The sequence below is a fragment of the Corythoichthys intestinalis genome, chromosome 11 (genome assembly GCF_030265065.1).
Source record: "Corythoichthys intestinalis isolate RoL2023-P3 chromosome 11, ASM3026506v1, whole genome shotgun sequence".
Taxonomy (NCBI): domain Eukaryota; kingdom Metazoa; phylum Chordata; class Actinopteri; order Syngnathiformes; family Syngnathidae; genus Corythoichthys; species Corythoichthys intestinalis.
The window spans coordinates 49,362,891-49,380,894 of NC_080405.1; the positions used below are offsets into that span (position 1 = coordinate 49,362,891).

An 18,004-nucleotide genomic window follows, 5' to 3' on the forward strand; every position below is an offset into this window, starting at 1 on the left:
CGTGATTAATTAAAAAAATTAATTACCGCATGTTAACGCGATAATTTTGACAGCCCTAATTTAAATTTATACATTTTTTACACTTAATTCGTTTGATTCTTAGCGAGGATCTGACATGACTTTGGGTTCTACACAAATCCTTTGAATACATGTCCAGATCCAACCCTAAAAACTCAACTCTGGTTACATCCTAATAGGTAAACGGACGAAACATCCTCTCTGTCGATTACGACCGCACCCTGAGGACGGAGAAGATTTACGATGACCACAGAAAGTTTCTCTTGAAGATCATATACGACACAGCGGGGCACCCAGTGCTGTGGTTACCCAGCAGTAAGCTGCTACCAGTCAATGTAAGCCGTACCAGCAATGGGCAGATCAGTACCCTGCAGAGGGGTCCTACCACTGAGAAGCTAGGCTACGATGCGCAGGGACGCTTGGTGTCGCGGGTGTTCGCCGACGGGAAGATATGGAGCTACACCTACCTGGAGCAGGTAGAGTTAACATTACAGATTGTTGGCATTTGACGTCTTAGCCAAACACCGCACGTTCATGTTTTTGTAACCATTATCTGACTCCACGAACAATAACTTTGATAACACCATGTAACACATATTTTGCTCCCAGGTTCTAAGTGCGCTCATGTAATATTTTCAACTATAGTAGACAGCTATTTTTTTCTGCGGGGGTTAACTAAGGTAGCCAAACTTTTATTTTTCTTCATAAAAGCAGCAATTGTTCAGAGGCATGGCTTCCTGGATCCCATTATATATCTTCATCATTCACAGATAAACCCCCTTACCTTTTGCTCCTGAGTGTGAGTCCAAGTCACCTCATTTTGAGAACCTGCTAATACCGAGTCCCGAATCCGATACCAAAAAAAAGATGTTGTTTTTTCTTGGACCCTCATGCTGCCGAGAACAGCCTCCCACTTACACAATGAATGAGTTGCCACTGCACACTTTAGACTGAGTACCAAGTTTAATGATGATTAAAACATTTGTGCCTTTGATCATAGAGCTACCGAGGCATCTATGGCCAGATCAAAGCTACAAACCTGTCACTCATCATTACCTTTAAGTACCAAACGCCAGCTGCACTGGTGACTAAGAATAACAATTTGGTCGCACTGCTTTTCAGGGGGGAGGGTGAGAGGCTGTACGAGCATAAAGCAGAAAAACATAGATATACAGTCACGTGAAAAAATGAGGACACCCCATTAAATATTCAGTTCTTTATTAAGAAATGTTCACGTATCAATGTCTGATCTTGTTTTTGTTTATCTGTGGGAAAAAAAAGTGATTTAATTGCAGGTAAATGACAAAAATTAACATCGTTTTACTCATTAAACCAAATATATCAACAAAATGCATATTCCAACTGAGGAAAAAGTTAGATTACCCTACCACTTAATACCTAGTGGTACCCTCTTTGGCTGAAATAACTTCAGTGAAACACTTTTTGTACCCGTCTACCAGTGCTTGACATCTTTCTGAAGAAAGTTTGCCCCACTCCTCAACGCAGAATACATTCAGCTGTGAGAGGTGTGAGGGGTTTCCTGCATCTACAGCCTGTTTCAAGTCACCCCACAGCATCTCAATGAGATTAAGATCTGGGCATTGTCTTTCCATTTTTTGCTTTTCGGCCAGTCCTTGGTGGATTTACTGGTATGTTGCAGAGTCCAGTTTCGCTTCGGGTTTAATTTTTTGACAGATGATCTCACATGTTCCTCAAGCACCCTCTAACACACAATAGAATTGATGGTGGTCTCGATGATGATGAGCTGGCCAGGTCCTGCTGTAGCAAAGCATCCCCAAATCATGATACTTCCACCTCCATGCTTCACAGTTGGTATGAGGTTCTTTCCTGGAATGCTGTATTGGGTTTATGGCAAACATGTCCTCTGTTCTGGTGTCCAAATAATTCAACTTTAGATTCATCTGTCCAAAGAACAATATTCCAGAAGTCCTGGTCTTTTTCTACATTCACTCTGGCAAACTTCAGTCTGGCCATCATGTTATTCTTGGAGAGCAAAGGTTTCCTCCATGCACACCTTAACCATGAAGGTTAAACTGATGTCTCTTTCTGATTGTAGAGGCATGTACTTTCAGATCAACAGTAACAAGAACCTCCTGTGGGTCCCGTGATGACATTTTAGGGGTTTTAGAGACATCTTTTAGCATCTTGCGGTCTGCTCTCGGGGTGAACCTGCTGAACCGCCAGACCTGGGCATGTTGGCAGCTGTTTTGAATGTCCTCCACTTGTAGAGGACATTTTCCGGACAGTGGTATGGCTGATTTTGTATGCTTCTGAAATCCGATACCAGACTCATAAGCGTCTACAATCTTCTTTCTGAGGGCCTTGGACAGCTCCTTTGATCTCACCATTGTGTTGTCTCTCACCTCAACAGTCAGGGGCACACCAAACTAAATGTGAGTTTTAAATAAGCCAAGCTTCCTTCAAAACTTCTGGGTAATGATGTTCTAATCATGTGCACCTGATGTGATACCTCTGTGTGTGATTTTAGCCATTTTAAGTGGGATTGAATGTGGGGGTTTCCTAAATTATTCCTCAACAGAAATTGCATTTATTTAGAATTACAGATTACAGAAAGTTATAAAAAAAACTTTTTTTCATTTAGTTCTATTGCTTGAATCTCGCAAGATTGTTAAAATTGTGATTGAATATCCATATGACCAAATATGTTAGAAAACACACAGGCTTCCATAGGGTGTCCTAATTTTTTCACATGACTGTATTTTGTTAGTTAAAAACCCAATCCTTTTCACCCGACTCCGATCCTGTTGAAAATTGCACGATCGGCCCATTTTCTGATCATGTGATCGGATCGGGACATCTCCAATGAATACAATGTGGTCATAGCGAGTAAACCAAAGTCTTCCAAAACAGAGGTATTTAAATCTAGTGAAATTTTTAGCAAACCCTCTAAAAAAGTGCAATTTCATTTTTTTCCAATATCGTTTATCTCTACATCAAAACTAGGTACAATTCATATTTGACGTAGAGGCCTTGCAAAAGTATCTAAAGTAGAGATGTCCCGATCCGATATTTGGATCGGATCGGACGCCGATATGGGCAAAAAAATGTGCATCGGTATCGGATCGGAACATGGGAAAAATTACGATCCAGACTTCCGATCCAGTTTTTTTTTTTTTTAAATCCAGTCCGGGTTTTCCAGCGCACCGATTTACATAATCCATACCCGTTTTTGCTTCGGTTTCCCTAAAATCCGGTCCGCATTTCACGGCACACCTTCAACACACTACATTTACATTACCGTCTCCCAATTTACCGAGAGACTTTATTGGTAAAAATGTCAGCTGTGTGGGATCATTTCACCTTAAAGGACGACAAAGACGAAGAGGCAGAGAGCAACATATGCCACAATAAAGTCAAGCATAGTGGTAAAGCTGTAAGAAGTTTAAATGAAACCAACCTAATCAAGCATTTAGCGAAATACCACCACAAACAATATGAGGAGTATGTTAAGAAAACCGAAGACAAAAAGAAAGGTCCTACGCAACTAACACTGCCAGAAACTTCTGATATGCGTGACAAACTGGCACTTGACAGTCCCAAAGCCCAGGGAATAACAAGAGTCATTGCCGAAGAATTCATTCTGGATGACGAGCCATTATCTCACGTGAGTAAAGACGCACCATCCAACACGCGATTCGGCCGCTGAAGATTCGAGAACAATTCACAAACATCCAAATTCCGATTATTGAAATATGTCAAGTAAAGCGGAACTAATACACAGCGCGGTCTTCGGGACGCAATGAGAAACTGACCACATTGCGTCCCGAAAGTAAACATAACTTGTCTTAGACCCGGGTAATGCCAATGCTCAACTCACGGCTTTAGCTCAACTCATGCCGCTGGATAAAAAACACAAGAATACCTGACGTCTGCTGACAGCCGCAACAAACTACGTCAACATCGTTTTACTGGAGATAATAGATATCCTATGTATATAGAACCAGATGCTACATGACAGACTCGACTGTGTTAGCAACATTGAAGTATTGAAAACCAGATGCGTTCGTAAACAGCCGACATCTTAAAGCAGAAGACTTCCCTAGTAGGCTGTTGTGAACCTTCCAAGCGAACCTAATTAACTTTTTATCTAAAATACTCCTAAATTGGCAAAATCTTGACTTGAATCTATCTTCAAAACAGTTTTAAAACTTTCACATGTCGAAAGTAGACAGAAGGGAAATTATGGAATAACGGGAGCAATTTTAACAACTTTAACAGTTGATTCGCAAAATTAAATGAATTGAATGTAGTTTAAAGCTGCTGATACAGAATGGGGACTTGAGTATTTTATTTACTGTTTTAAAATGTTAACTTGATACTGAAATAGTCGTATAAAAAGTCTCTCAGGTTTAAATAAACAATTTTTGTAACTAATGCACGAAACATTAAAAGCACCTAATAGCTTGGGGGATTTGTGGGATTTTCCACTGAGGTTGTTGGTGTGTTTTGCTTTTTTAAGACAGTTTACAATATTATTTGCAAGTTTTGCTGACTGACTATGCCATTTCTGTTTGTTATTTATAATGTTTTGTGTTTGTCACTGAATAAACAGGTCAGTTTCTTGTTACCAATCGTTGTGTGGTATTCAAACTCACCTAATTGAGCTGGCTAGTTGTTATCAAGGGTACTAAAACCTTTTTCAACATGAGTCTGACAACTAAGTAAGGAGGCTAAATAACTTTAAACTTTAACACATGCTCAGATAGGTCGGTATCGGTATCAGCCAGTATCGAATCGGAAGTGCAAAACAATATCGGTATCGGAACGGAAGTGCAAAAACCTGGATCGGGACATCCCTAATCTAAAGAAATAAAATAATAATAAAGACTGATTAACCCAACATGGATTTTTTTTCTGTCTGAAGGTATAAATAAGTTCTAAAATAATAGATAACTACAAATTAAATCACATGTTGACACGAGAAGTCCAAAATATAAATTATTCAACATGTTTTTAATACATGATCTCTGCCATATTGGCAGTTGAAAAATTGGCAGTTGATATTTTTTTGTAGGTCTTAATGAATACAAAAACTGAAATTCATGCTTTTCACTTGGCATTACAATATGTTACATTGTTAGTCAGCAAATGAACCGTCTAGATTTTTTACACATTTGGCTGTAAAAAAAAATTAGTAAAGGAAAAAATACATAGAATTTTAATATAACTGCAGGTTTAATGTTGTTTTTAAATAGCTCACACTAATGAAATAAAAGAGAAATTAATAGTTGACCCATGAGCCGTCTGATTATAAAATGTCTTTGCTTACAAAACAGACAGAGCCCTCAAACGAGCACTGAGAGCACACGGAGGAATTTCTTTGATATTCATTTTCAATATACTCCCATAAAATAATAAATAACTAAATAGATATACGGCTCATTTCATATAATGCTGATTTTATTGAATCGCCAACTCAGCACAAAACACGGGCTCGTTTCATGGTTAGCTCTAACTCTTCTGTTTAAAGATTATTTTGTTGTTTCTGTGCTGGGCTCGCGGAGGGATTTGGCTTTGATTGCGTGACCACGAGAGGCCCGTGTGCACGCTCTTTGACGTAAGCAACTGCAAGAGCTCAGGGAGCTCGGGGAACGCCGACGTGCCCGCGGATGATTGAGCATCACATTTTAACACGAGGGGGAAACAAACCTCAGCGAGACTACCGTTGCTCTGGCCCTACATTTACTGTACAACGCTTGGAGAGCCACCCTCTGATCACTTCCTTGTTGAGTCAACTAGACAGTAATGGCAACAGTGTGAAAGACGAGGGAATTGCAATTCCTTCCTGAGTTATGTGTGAAAGTTGTCAAGTTTAGCTGTCCAATTTTGCCATCATCCTACGCCTTAAATTTCACGACAACGGGGAAGAGGAAGGCCTAAATGCGAATAAATGCCGAATTGACTTTTAATGGACACTAAAAAAACTAAATTTGCAGACTTCCTGTTTGGGTTTGAGCATGGCTTTGTGAGACTTGTCTCTTGATACACATGCTAACCATGTAGCATGGGCCAGTATCTATGGATCCCCAGAGCATCGTTTTTAATTTTTTACATGTTTTGCCTGCGTTATCTCGAGGTTAAAAGTTGGCAGTAGATTGCATGTGCGCACATCCTCGTGCGTGTTATTGTTTAGGAGCGATCAGATAAAATCGCAAAGAATAGCTTATCTTTATAAGCAGCCCTGGCAATGGCAAAATTGCAGATTTACTGTGTTTCAGGCATGAAAATCTCTCATCTTTTGGCGAAATTCGCCGTTTTGAAGTAAAAAAAGGTGACCTACTTGAATTGTGTAGATCCGAGGAGAATTTTTTTTTAACGCGTGGGGGGGTGGGGGGGGTCGGGAGATTTTTTTTTTTTATGTCGGACGCAAGCGGGGAAAACGGCACAAAGCCAAAAAAACGCACCAGAGTGGCCAAAACATTGACTTATTTCAAGAAAACAAAGGAGGGTAGGAGACAACCTACTTTAGTCTGCTGTAAAACATTGGCAGTCTTCTCCAAAACACAAACCTGCGGTTAAAGGGTGACACTTCAAACATGAAAAGTCGCTGGTTTACAGCATTTGTACATGAAAAAAAATTGATTACGGACACCACATGCAATGACAAAAAGAGCTTTTTTTGCGGCGTGTAAAGCATACTGTTAGCAATTTAGCGGATGTACTTCCGGTGAACATTTCAAAATAAAAGCACATCATGATTGTCATATTAATAACGATATCTGGAGTTAATTCCACATACTTCAGAATTCAGATTCTCTTCTAAGAATAGCTTTAAAATGACACCCTTTGAGAAAAATCTGATTGGCAATGAATAATTATTATACTACTATTATATATAGTAGTATACTATTAAATACTATAAAACTATAAAATTAATGCTAGATATTTTTTTAAGAATTGTTTTAAATCATGTTGGAAAGGCGACGTCAGTGTTCTGAATTTGTTTACATTCCATTCTTTTGCACTAGTTATTTCATTGCTAAATTATTTTAAAAGGAGAAAAAAAACATTCTTAGATTAGTAGGGCTGTCAAAATTATCGCGTTAACGGGCGGTAATTAATTTTTTAAATTAAACACGTTAAAATATTTGACGCAATTAACGCACATGCCCAGCTCAAACAGATTAAAATGACAGCAGTGTAATGTCCACTTGTTACTTGCTTTTTGGTGTTTGGCGCCCTCTGCTGGCGCTTGGGTCCAAATGATTTTATGGGCTTCAGCACAATGAGTGAGCATGGTGTAATTATTGACATCAACAATGGCGAGCTACTAGTTTATTTTTTTGATTGAAAATCTTACAAATTTTAATAAAACGAAAACATTAAGAGGGGTTTTAATATAAAATTTCTATACCTTGTACTAACATTTATCTTTTAAGAACTACAAGTCTTTCTATCCATGGATCGCTTTAAGCGAATGTTAATAATGTTAATGCCATCTTGTTGATTTATTGTCTTAATAAACAAATACAGTACCTATGTACTGTATGTTGAATATATATATCCGTCTTGTGTCTTATCTTTCCATTCTAACAATAATTTACAGAAAAATATGGCATGTTTTATAGATGGTTTGAATTGCAATTATTTACGATTAATTCATTTTTACGCTGTAATTAACTCAATTAAAATTTTTAATCGTTTGACAGCCCTATAGATTAGTTGACTAACTATAAAAATAGTCGGCTGACTAACTGGGAGAAAACTAGTCGTTTGGGAAAGCCCTGGTTGTACAATGTACCGGAACATATTTTATCCACACCCTTCTCACCTTTTTAACCCCTGACACATTTTCATGCCTTGTGTATATTCTGGCATTTGAGATTATTGTAGGTCTACCTAAATTTCATGAAACAGGCTTCCAGAAGTTATTTTCATTTCGTAGGAATCTCTAGGACAAAGACTTCTTTGAAAAATGCCTGGAAATGCCTTAAATTTCCAGCCCACAATGGAATACTTCTTGTAACTTGTCTAGCATTCATTTTCCATTTTTTGTAAATCTGCTCATGGTAGACACTCAGGGTGTGCCAACAAATCGATTAAGAGATTAATCGAGATTTGACACGTGACGATTCGATTACGATTCATAATTGTTCAAAAACGATGATTTTTCCCTTCACTAATTGACAGCCCACTGCCACCTGTCGCCCGGACACCTAAAGGGATGCACATGGTTAAGATGGCTTCAGCTGAAGTTACTGAGCGAGAAATTTACTCCTGTTCAAAAGACTTGAAAATAAATGTGTGAATGAGACAGGCAAGAACCAGGTCGCACTGTGGTTCCTCTTCTGTGCGCAAGTAATTTTTTAGCGCGAGAGGGGAAGAGAGATGCGCTTAGCCTTTCAGTTGTCCAGCAATAGGTCAAGTAAAGCGGAACTAATACACAGCGCGGTCTTCGGGACGCAATGAGAAACTGACCACATTGCGTCCCGAAAGTAAACATAACTTGTCTTAGAACCGGGTAATGCCAATGCTCAACTCATGCCGCTGGATAAAAAACAAGAATACCTGACGTCTGCTGACAGCCGCAACAAACTACGTCAACGTCGTTTTACTGGAGATAATAGATATCATATGTATATAGAACCAGATGCTACATGACAGACTCGACTGTGTTAGCAACAATGAAGTATTGAAAACCAGATGCGTTAGTAAACAGCCGACATCGTAAAGCAGAAGACTTCCCTAGTAGGCTGTTGTGAACCTTCCAAGCGAACCTAATTAACTTTTTATCTAAAATACTCCTAAATCGGCAAAATCTTGACTTGAATCTATCTTTAAAACAGTTTTAAAACTTTCACATGTCGAAAGTAGACAGAAGGGAAATTATGGAATAACGGGAGCAATTTTAACAACTTTAACAGTTGATTCGCAAAATTAAATGAATTGAATGTAGTTTAAAGCTGCTGATACAGAATGGGGACTTGAGTATTTTATTTACTGTTTTAAAATGTTAACTTGATACTGAAATAGTCGTTTATTTAAACCTGAGAGGCTTTTTATACAATTTTTGTAACTAATGCACGAAACATTAAAAGCACCTAATAGCTTGGGGGATTTGTGGGATTTTCCACTGAGGTTGTTGGTGTGTTTTGCTTTTTTAAGACAGTTTACAATATTATTTGCACGTTTTGCTGACTGACTATGCCATTTCTGTTTGTTATTTATAATGTTTTGTGTTTGTCACTGAATAAACAGGTCAGTTTCTTGACAGGCAAGAACCAGGTCGCGCTGTGGTTCCTCTTCTGTGCGCAAGTAATTTTTTAGCGCGAGAGGGGAAGAGAGATGCGCTTAGCCTTTCAGTTGTCCAGCAATAGGTTCAGGTTATTGATTGGAAAATGTCCCCAGTGTGTTGCTAAGTCCCGTGTGCATCTACACGAACCCTCTTGTACTGTTTAGCCTTCATTGTTATTGTTTTTGAGATGTTACTAGGTAGCGCCGAGCACTATGCTGATTAGCGAATTCGCTAACGTCTCGTTTTTTGGTGGTGAACAAAAGTTACTCCAGATGCAGAATGTGTAAAACCAGGATTAAGTACAGCGGTAACACTACAAACATGCTAAATGCTTTTTGTTGTGTGGGCATGTTTCAATCGTTCCTGTTGAGTCATTAGGACATTTTAAATAAATAATGGACATAAATTAGTTTGGCTGCTTTATTATTTAATAATGTATGATGCACCGATAATTGTGATAATCCTGATCATCGTCAATACCGTGATCCTTATTCAATAATTAAATGGTTGCACCCTGAATCGTAATCGAATCGAATCGTGGGGTGCCTAAGAAGGCATACCCCTAACAGACATAAATGTTAGCCCGGCAAGCCAGCCTGACTTTTGCCATGTACAAGATACATGGCAAGTCAGTCTTGTCTTCTGCGGTTTGGGCTGGATTTCAAAATCGATGCTAGAAGTGTGAAAACAAGCACAGACTGAATCTGAAAGAACCAATCACAGAATATGACATAAACGCGATGCGATTCTCGCAAGCAGGTCAAAATATTCTGTCATTTCTTTTACTTGATAACAGGAAGAACAAAATGACACTTCTTCTCTTGTTCTCTATTTTGTCATTCTCCAGTCTATGGTCCTGCTGCTCCACAGTCAGCGCCAGTACATCTTTGATTTCGACTCTCTGGACCGCCTCTTGGGCATCACCATGCCGAGCGTAGCCCGCTACACCATGCAGACGGTGCGCTCAGTGGGTTACTACCGTAACCTCTACCACCCTCCAGAGAGCAATGCTTCTGTAGCCGTGGACTACAGCGAGGACGGCCTCCTGCTCAGAATCTCCCACTTCGGCACCGGTCGCCGTGTGCTCTACCATTATCGACGCCAAAACAAATTGTCGGAAATCCTGTACGACAGCACGCGAGTCAGCTTCACCTACGACGAGACCGCGGGCGTCTTGAAGACGGTCAACCTTCAGAGCGACGGCTTTATCTGCTCCATCCGATACCGGCAGGTGGGACCTCTTGTAGACCGACAGATATTTCGCTTCAGCGAGGACGGTATGGTGAACGCCCGCTTCGACTACACCTACGACAACAGCCTGCGCGTCACTAGCGTGCAAGGCGTTATCAACGAGACACCTCTGCCCATTGACCTCTACCAGTTTGACGACATCTCTGGAAAAATGGAGCAGTTCGGCAAGTTCGGAGTTATCTACTACGACATCAATCAGATCATCTCCACGGCAGTGATGACCTACACCAAGCATTTCGACGCACACGGCCGCATCAAGGAAATCCAATACGAGATCTTCCGCTCACTCATGTACTGGATCACCTTCCAGTACGACGACGTGGGTCGTGTCACCCGGCGAGAGATCAAGATCGGGCCCTTTGCTAACACTACCAAGTACGGCTATGAGTATGACGTGGACGGCCAGCTGCAGACTGTGTACCTGAACGAGAAAGTGACCTGGCGATACACATACGACCTCAACGGCAATCTTCACCTGCTCAACGCCGGGAACAACGCAAGACTCCTCCCCCTACGCTACGACCTCAGGGACCGCATCACCCGTCTCGGAGACATTCAGTACCGCATGGACGAAGACGGCTTTCTCCGTCAGAGAGGTGCGGAGATCTTCGAGTACAACTCCAAGGGGCTCCTAGTGCGGGTGTACAGCAAAAGCAGCGGGTGGGCCATCCAGTACCGCTACGACGGGCTCAGTCGAAGGGTCTCCTCCAAGACCAGTCTGGGCCAGCACTTGCAGTACTTTTACGCCGATTTAAGCTACCCGGCCCGGATCACGCACGTCTACAACCACTCGAGTTCAGAGATCACTTCGCTGTACTACGACCTACAAGGCCATCTATTCGCCATGGAAAGAAGCAGTGGCGAGGAGTTCTACATCGCTTGCGACAACACCGGAACTCCTCTGGCTGTCTTCACCAGCAACGGTCTTCTGGTTAAGCAGCTGCAGCACACGGCCTACGGCGAGGTCTACTTCGACTCCAATCCCGATTTCCAGCTAGTGCTGGGCTTCCACGGAGGTCTGTACGACCCGCTCACTAAGCTGCTGCACTTCGGCGAGAGGGACTACGACATCATGTCTGGCAGGTGGACAGTGCCGAACGTTTCAACCCTGAGGGACGTCGGTAAAGAGCCGGCGCCTTTTAACCTCTACATGTTCCGTAATAACAACCCCATCAGCAAAGTCCAAGAAGTGAGAGAATATGTGGCAGGTGAGAGATCTGTGCAGTTATGAGATCATTATAGTTATGACTAATGGTTCCTCTCACTGTGCCTCTATTGTCTTGTCTAGAAAATGTCAGGAAATAACATGAAAATTACTGCCTGTCTTCAGCTGAGTTTTTTTTGACTCACTTATACTTCCTACTGTTTAACCTTCTTGAGTCATCCTAATGGTTTTATTATTTTTCTATGCTTTTGTCGCACAGATGTAAACAGCTGGCTGGTAACATTTGGCTTTCACCTCCACAATACCATTCCTGGGTTTCCGGTGCCCAAGTTTGACAGCAGTTTGCCGTCGTACGAGCTGAGTAAAAGTCAGCTGTGGGATGATTTGCCGGTGGGTTCCTTTCATATTTGGCTAACAGCAGTTGTGTATGTAGAATTGAAGTATTTTTGTCTTTTTTTTTGAGGACAGAATGTAAGGACATCCCGATTGCATACTTTTGCACCCGAGTCCGAGTCTGATTTTGAAAATCTGCTGTTTTTCAGTCCCAAACCAATACTGGAAAAAAAGTTTTTTTTTTCATCAATAGTAAAGGTATTACTGTCCCACAACGCCACCTTCATAATGTGAATTACAGTGGTACCTCTATATACGAAGTTAATTCATTCCAGGACCTTGTTTATAAGTCAAAATGGCCGTATGTCGAGCAGGATTTTCCCATAAGAATACATTATTAATTCCATTAATTCATTCCACATCCTGAAAAACTACACTAAATCCTTAATAAATACTGCTGGTACTATTAAAAATGCCAATTACGCAAACAAATAAATTATAGATAAAAATCGGAATAATAATGCAGGATAATAATAATAATAATAATTCCTGGAATAATATAACTAATCGGATTCTGATGTGGATGTGTTTTGTGTGCCATGCTTGAACGCACCGCGTGGCTGTTGTGACGGTGAGATCGGTACTGTATAGGTTTTACTTTCCCTTTTAATGTTCTGTGTGTTTGTTGGCGTCATCTGCGGCAGACAGTAGGCGTGTTTTTGTTGCACAAGTTCTGAAATAAATGATTAAAAACCTGACAAAGCCGGCGATTTCTATGGCGATGTTACCACAATAATAATTGTCACCTTAACTTATAAAGACTGGCGAACAGAGGTCGAAAGAGGACCGTCGAGATCATAGACATTCTAAGGCCGTGTTGTCGGGCCAGTTCACGAACGCGTACACCACTCTCATATTTTTCGATCAATTCCATTTTTATTTCAATGATAAGCCTCACCTTTGCCCTTTTTTCACCACCTGCACTAACCTTCTTGTAACCCATGTTGTTTCTCTCAAAAAAAAAATCCACTGTGCGTTCGTCTTGTGGGAAAACAAAGAAGCTGCGGCTCTGTAATAAATCGTCGTATTTCGAGCATGTTGTCGGATGTAGAAACAAATGGCGAGTCAAATTTTACGACGAATGTCAAAAAGATTGTGTGTCGAAGAGATCGCTTGTTGAGGTACCACTGTATTTTTAAACAACAATAATATAGAAAAACTAAATTTGCGCCTTTGATCGTAGCGCTACCAAGTTTCTCCGGCAAGATCAAAGCTACAAACCTGTCAGTCACTATTAGGTTTAAGTAGCTAACTCGAGGGCACTGCTGACCAAGAAAAGCAGCAGGATGGAGAGTGAGAGGCTGTGCTGTGCGAGCATGAGGCAGAAAAAAACATAAATCATTTTTTTTATTATTAAAAACCCAATCCTTTTCACCCGATTCCAGTCCTCTGAAAAATGGCGCAGTCGACCCGATTTCCGATCACGTGATTGGATCGGGACAGCCCCAGCAGAATGTTAGCTTTGTTGGAAAAAATGGTCCATCTTGACATTGTAGACCCTCGAAGTTTTATTTTTGTATTTAAAAATATGTCAAATTCACTGACTTAAAAGGTAGTCCTATGAGGATAGTCCTTTTTTTAGTAAGTAAAACAATTATTTTTCTGTGGAAAAACATACATATTTTTACCCCTAAAATACATTTTTGGTGAAAAATAATTGTATTTCTTTAAGAAAAAAATAGTCCTTTTTAGAGTAATTTTTACGAAGGAAAATAGTCATATTATTTTTTCAGGCAAACACACATTTGACAAGTTAATTATTTTTTTTAAACATTAGTAGGGCTGCAGCTATTGATTATTTTAGTAGTCGATTAATATAGCAACTAGTTAGTTTGAATAATCGAGTAATCGGATTAGGAACATTTAATGCGTTGCAGAATCAATTGTAGGAGATAAAACAAAGGCTTACTAAGATTGCACTTTCAAAACAGCATTAAATTCGAATACAAAATAAAAATTCCCATGTGTTTCTTCAAACTACGCAGAATTGCACTTTAATTTAAAAATACATTAAAATACCTGTGCTTAGCCTCAAATGGTATTAAAAAAAAAAAAACAATTAATAAAAAAAGAAAAATTGGCTAACTTGCGTAGCAAAATCCCGCTAGCTTAAATGCTATAAAATGCTAAGTATTTTTTAATTTATTTATTTTTTACAATGCTGAATACAAGAAATTGAATTAACACATATTCCCACAAAAAGTGGCTTCATCTACCTATAAACTAAATTGCGAATCCATTACAAAAACATATTAGCCCAAAAAAAACATACCTTATCTTGTTCTTAACAGGGACCAGCTGGAATCAGCCATGTTAAATGAGTCATATCATATTTACTGTCGCCACTAGAGGGCAGTGTACCCACCCAAATCAATAAAACTAAATGCAAACACTTTCAAAACAAACCATTGCAACGCCACTCTAATTAAACGGATACTCGAAGCAGCAAAAATTTGATTCGAAGCTTTTTTTAAAAATTTATTTATTTATTTTTTAATGTTTTAATCGAATTACTCGAGTTAATCGATTAATCGTTGCAGCACTACACATATTTTCTATACAACCGCACTGGTAAAAACAATGCTCCACAGATATCTTACATTTTTCTCAGAATTCTTTCTTTTTACTTTATTCTTGTAGTCATGCATTTTGTCTTTGTAGTGCCGCACCAATACTGTTGCACTTAAGTGCTCTTTAAATCACAGACACAATATTTTTGTTGGAGTGCAGACAGAAGCAATAAAACTTTATTTTCTTACTTTTGCATAAGCGTGTTATGAAGCCGACACGGCTATTATGCATTTCCAAGAGAATATTACTTTTAATTGGGTCTTATTTGCATAATAAAGCAAACAGTGTACTTCCTACGGCAGAATACATTTTTTCCCACTGCTGTCTGCCGCTGTAACAACCAGTGTATTTTGGTGTTGCCTTCAAGTTGAAAGTTTCTTTTTTTAATGTAAGTTCCAGTCGGTCGAGTTGGAGGCCCAAACAGGAAGAGTGTCATGAGGGGATTTGTCTGCTGCAGAGTGCTTTCTTCCTAGAGAGCCATCTTGTGCCATGTTGAGGTTTTAACGTTTCAGTGCACTCGGCCAACTTGATTGACCTCCAGATTGAGGCTGACCTTAGTTGTCTTCTCTACAGGAGTCGTGCTTCATCAGGAAGCCTGATTTGTTTTCAAACAAATGTTAAAGTTATGATTTTTAACTAGGAGGAAGTCAGGATAAGTCAAATAGTCATTTTTTTTAAATGTATAAAATGTTTTGTTCCATTTTTAATATTTTTTTTTCAGAAAAAATTCATTTTAATGTTTTTTTTTTTTCATAAAGACTTCACTATCAGTTGGCGAGACAGCTCCTACAGACATTGCTCCACGGCTTCCCGTAGGGGGCCATGCCAGGCAGAGCGTCACTGCAGCTTTAACTGCAATTAACATACGCTGCGTTCTAACGCCGAATTTAGGTGGAAAAAGGACCAAAGGTATAGTGTATACAAGCAGGCAGGAATGTTTCAAGAGGGATTTGGTCAAGGATTCAAGGTAATTATTATATAAAATACCAACATGTATGCACTTTGAAACATAATGAAAACATTTGCGTTAACTTTAGCTTGAAATATTTACGTAAAATGAATTATAACTGCTCGGTGTTTTGCTTTTAACCAAGAATCTACTCTGTTTTACGTTCATGTCTATAGAAATTGTGGGGTTTATGCAATTATTTACAAGGATTTTTAATGTAAAAAGCTCTTTGTTTTGTGACAGCCGCTACGTTGGGTTTTGTATCGATACACAATAGTGTAACTTTACATTCAAATAGTCAGGTAATTTTTGGCTGATTGCCCATTTTTTGGGGCAAAAAGTTAGACATTTCTGCATCCATACAAAAAATACCCCCAAAAATCGGCTTTTACGAGTTTACTATTTTATGTAACATTTCAATCTAAAAACAATGAGGGTCAGATAGCTTGTGTTAAGACGTACAGAGGCTAGTGACATCAGAATTCAACCTAAATAGTTGTGACCTCTGCTGCCACCTTCTGTCAACACTGTTTTTGTCCAACATGCCTCCTAGCAATATATTGCAGCGCTACAGATGTAAATAACAATCAAAATTCATGTTCTGTGCTAATTATTTCTTTAGTTACTGTTCCAGTTGTTTAATTAATTGCTAGTTATGGCATTTTGTAACATTTTATTTGACAATTGTGCCATAAGACTGTCATTAGACAATCATAATTATGACGTGACTCATTAGAAGAAGAAAAAAAATCAAATAAAGTGTTACCTCTTAACCCAAATAAATCAATAAATAAGCGGCACTATTTAAAATGAGGGTAAAAAGTAGTAGTTTATAGTCCGAAAATTACCGTCTATAAAAAAATAATCTGGATTTTATTAGGAACACACTTTGAGTTTTTTTATGCAGCTCAGTGTTTCCCACCAATGAAAGAGACTGTGGCGGCCCGCCACAGTCTCGTTTGGGCCCGCCACAGTCTCGTTTGCGCCCCCCCCCCCCCCCCCCGCCGGAAAAAAAAAAAAAAAAGATACTAATCAGATGCGTCAGTCAGCCGATTACACAGCTGTAGCCCACTCCACTCTACTACCCGCGCGAGTGAGAGCAGCATTTTAGAGTAGTATTTTATTTATTTATTTATTCATTTAAGAGACGCAAGGGGAACGAGTAGGAAGAATGGGAGAACGAGCGAGATAGCGAGAGATAGCGGTCGCATGTCGTAGCAGCCCGCTGTTATTTTGTTATTGTTTTTCTTTATTATTGTTACCACAATCAAGTGGGTAAGCAAATACAGACTTCTCTCCTTCTTCCCCATATCCGGGGCATTACAATAGTTTGGATCGGACTTTTCGGCGAAAGTGAGCGGTGGACGGCCGTCTTGGACGGAAAGCAAACTTTGATTGAACTTGCGCAGAGAGGCGGGGCCCAAAATAAAGCCTTGCTCTATTTTCAGAGCGTTGGTCACAGTAAAGTATTTATTAGTTCAAGCAGAGTAAAATGATACATATTCACGGTACGAGAACGTCGTTTCCGTGTCCATCGATTGGTAAGAAAAGGCTGTTTGTACGAGTGACGTGTGGGCGCTCCCGTCGGGGGGACATTTCGCGTGGAGTGGCTATTTTTCGGCACAACACCGACGCGCCAACTTCAGACAATTACGGCTGACGAAAGTTGGATAAATGCGCCCCCCCGCCCCCCCAATTTCGCGAGCTCTGGGACACTCGAAAAATGACTCTCATACCTCTCCTTGCTAAGTTAATGGTACCTCGATGTGCGTTTGTGTGGAAATTTAGTTCACGAACAACGGGGAAAAAACTATCCACCTTCTCACCGAATCAAGAAAAACTTTACACGGCCATTAGAATTCCCCCAGTCCTGTAAATGGGTCAGTTGACAGAAGGACTGTTATTGTTGTGGTAATGTAGTACTTATGAGGGTCAAATAAAAAGGAAAAAGGAGGGCTACGACGGCGGTCTGAAACCCGCGGCTCTTGGGCCGCTTGCGGCTCTTTAGTGCTGCTTCGGAGCTTTTTTTTTTTTTTTTTTTAATGGAAAAAGATGGGGGAGGGAAATATATTTTTTGTTTTAATAGGATTTCTAGGAGGACAAACATGATACAAACATTCTTTCAATTCATTAATATTGTAATGAAGTTAAACTTGTGGTGTCATCGTACAACAGAGTAGTCACGTGGTGCGCTATAGGATCCACTGCAGGGAAAATAAACATTTAATCATGAAGGCTAATTATGTATTTCTAGCCAACTTATTCATTTTTATAGTAGGCTAATATAGCTAGTATTGATCATTATAAGGCTTGTACAAGGCTTTTAATTTTTTGCTGCTCCAGACATACTGTATCAGTTTTTTTTTTTGGGGGGGGGGGG

General features: G+C 39.8%; 1 protein-coding gene across 2 annotated transcripts in view; it reads left to right on the forward strand.

Moving 5' to 3' along the window:
• Positions 1–18,004, forward strand: part of si:dkey-237h12.3 (teneurin-3) — a 649,923-nt gene that overhangs the window by 621,158 nt on the left and 10,761 nt on the right. For both annotated transcript variants that reach the window (XM_057849309.1, XM_057849310.1), the window contains 3 exons: positions 198–494; positions 10,143–11,754; positions 11,971–12,101. In XM_057849309.1, the coding sequence (XP_057705292.1) occupies positions 198–494; positions 10,143–11,754; positions 11,971–12,101 (2,040 nt within the window). The remainder of the gene's footprint in view (positions 1–197; positions 495–10,142; positions 11,755–11,970; positions 12,102–18,004) is intronic.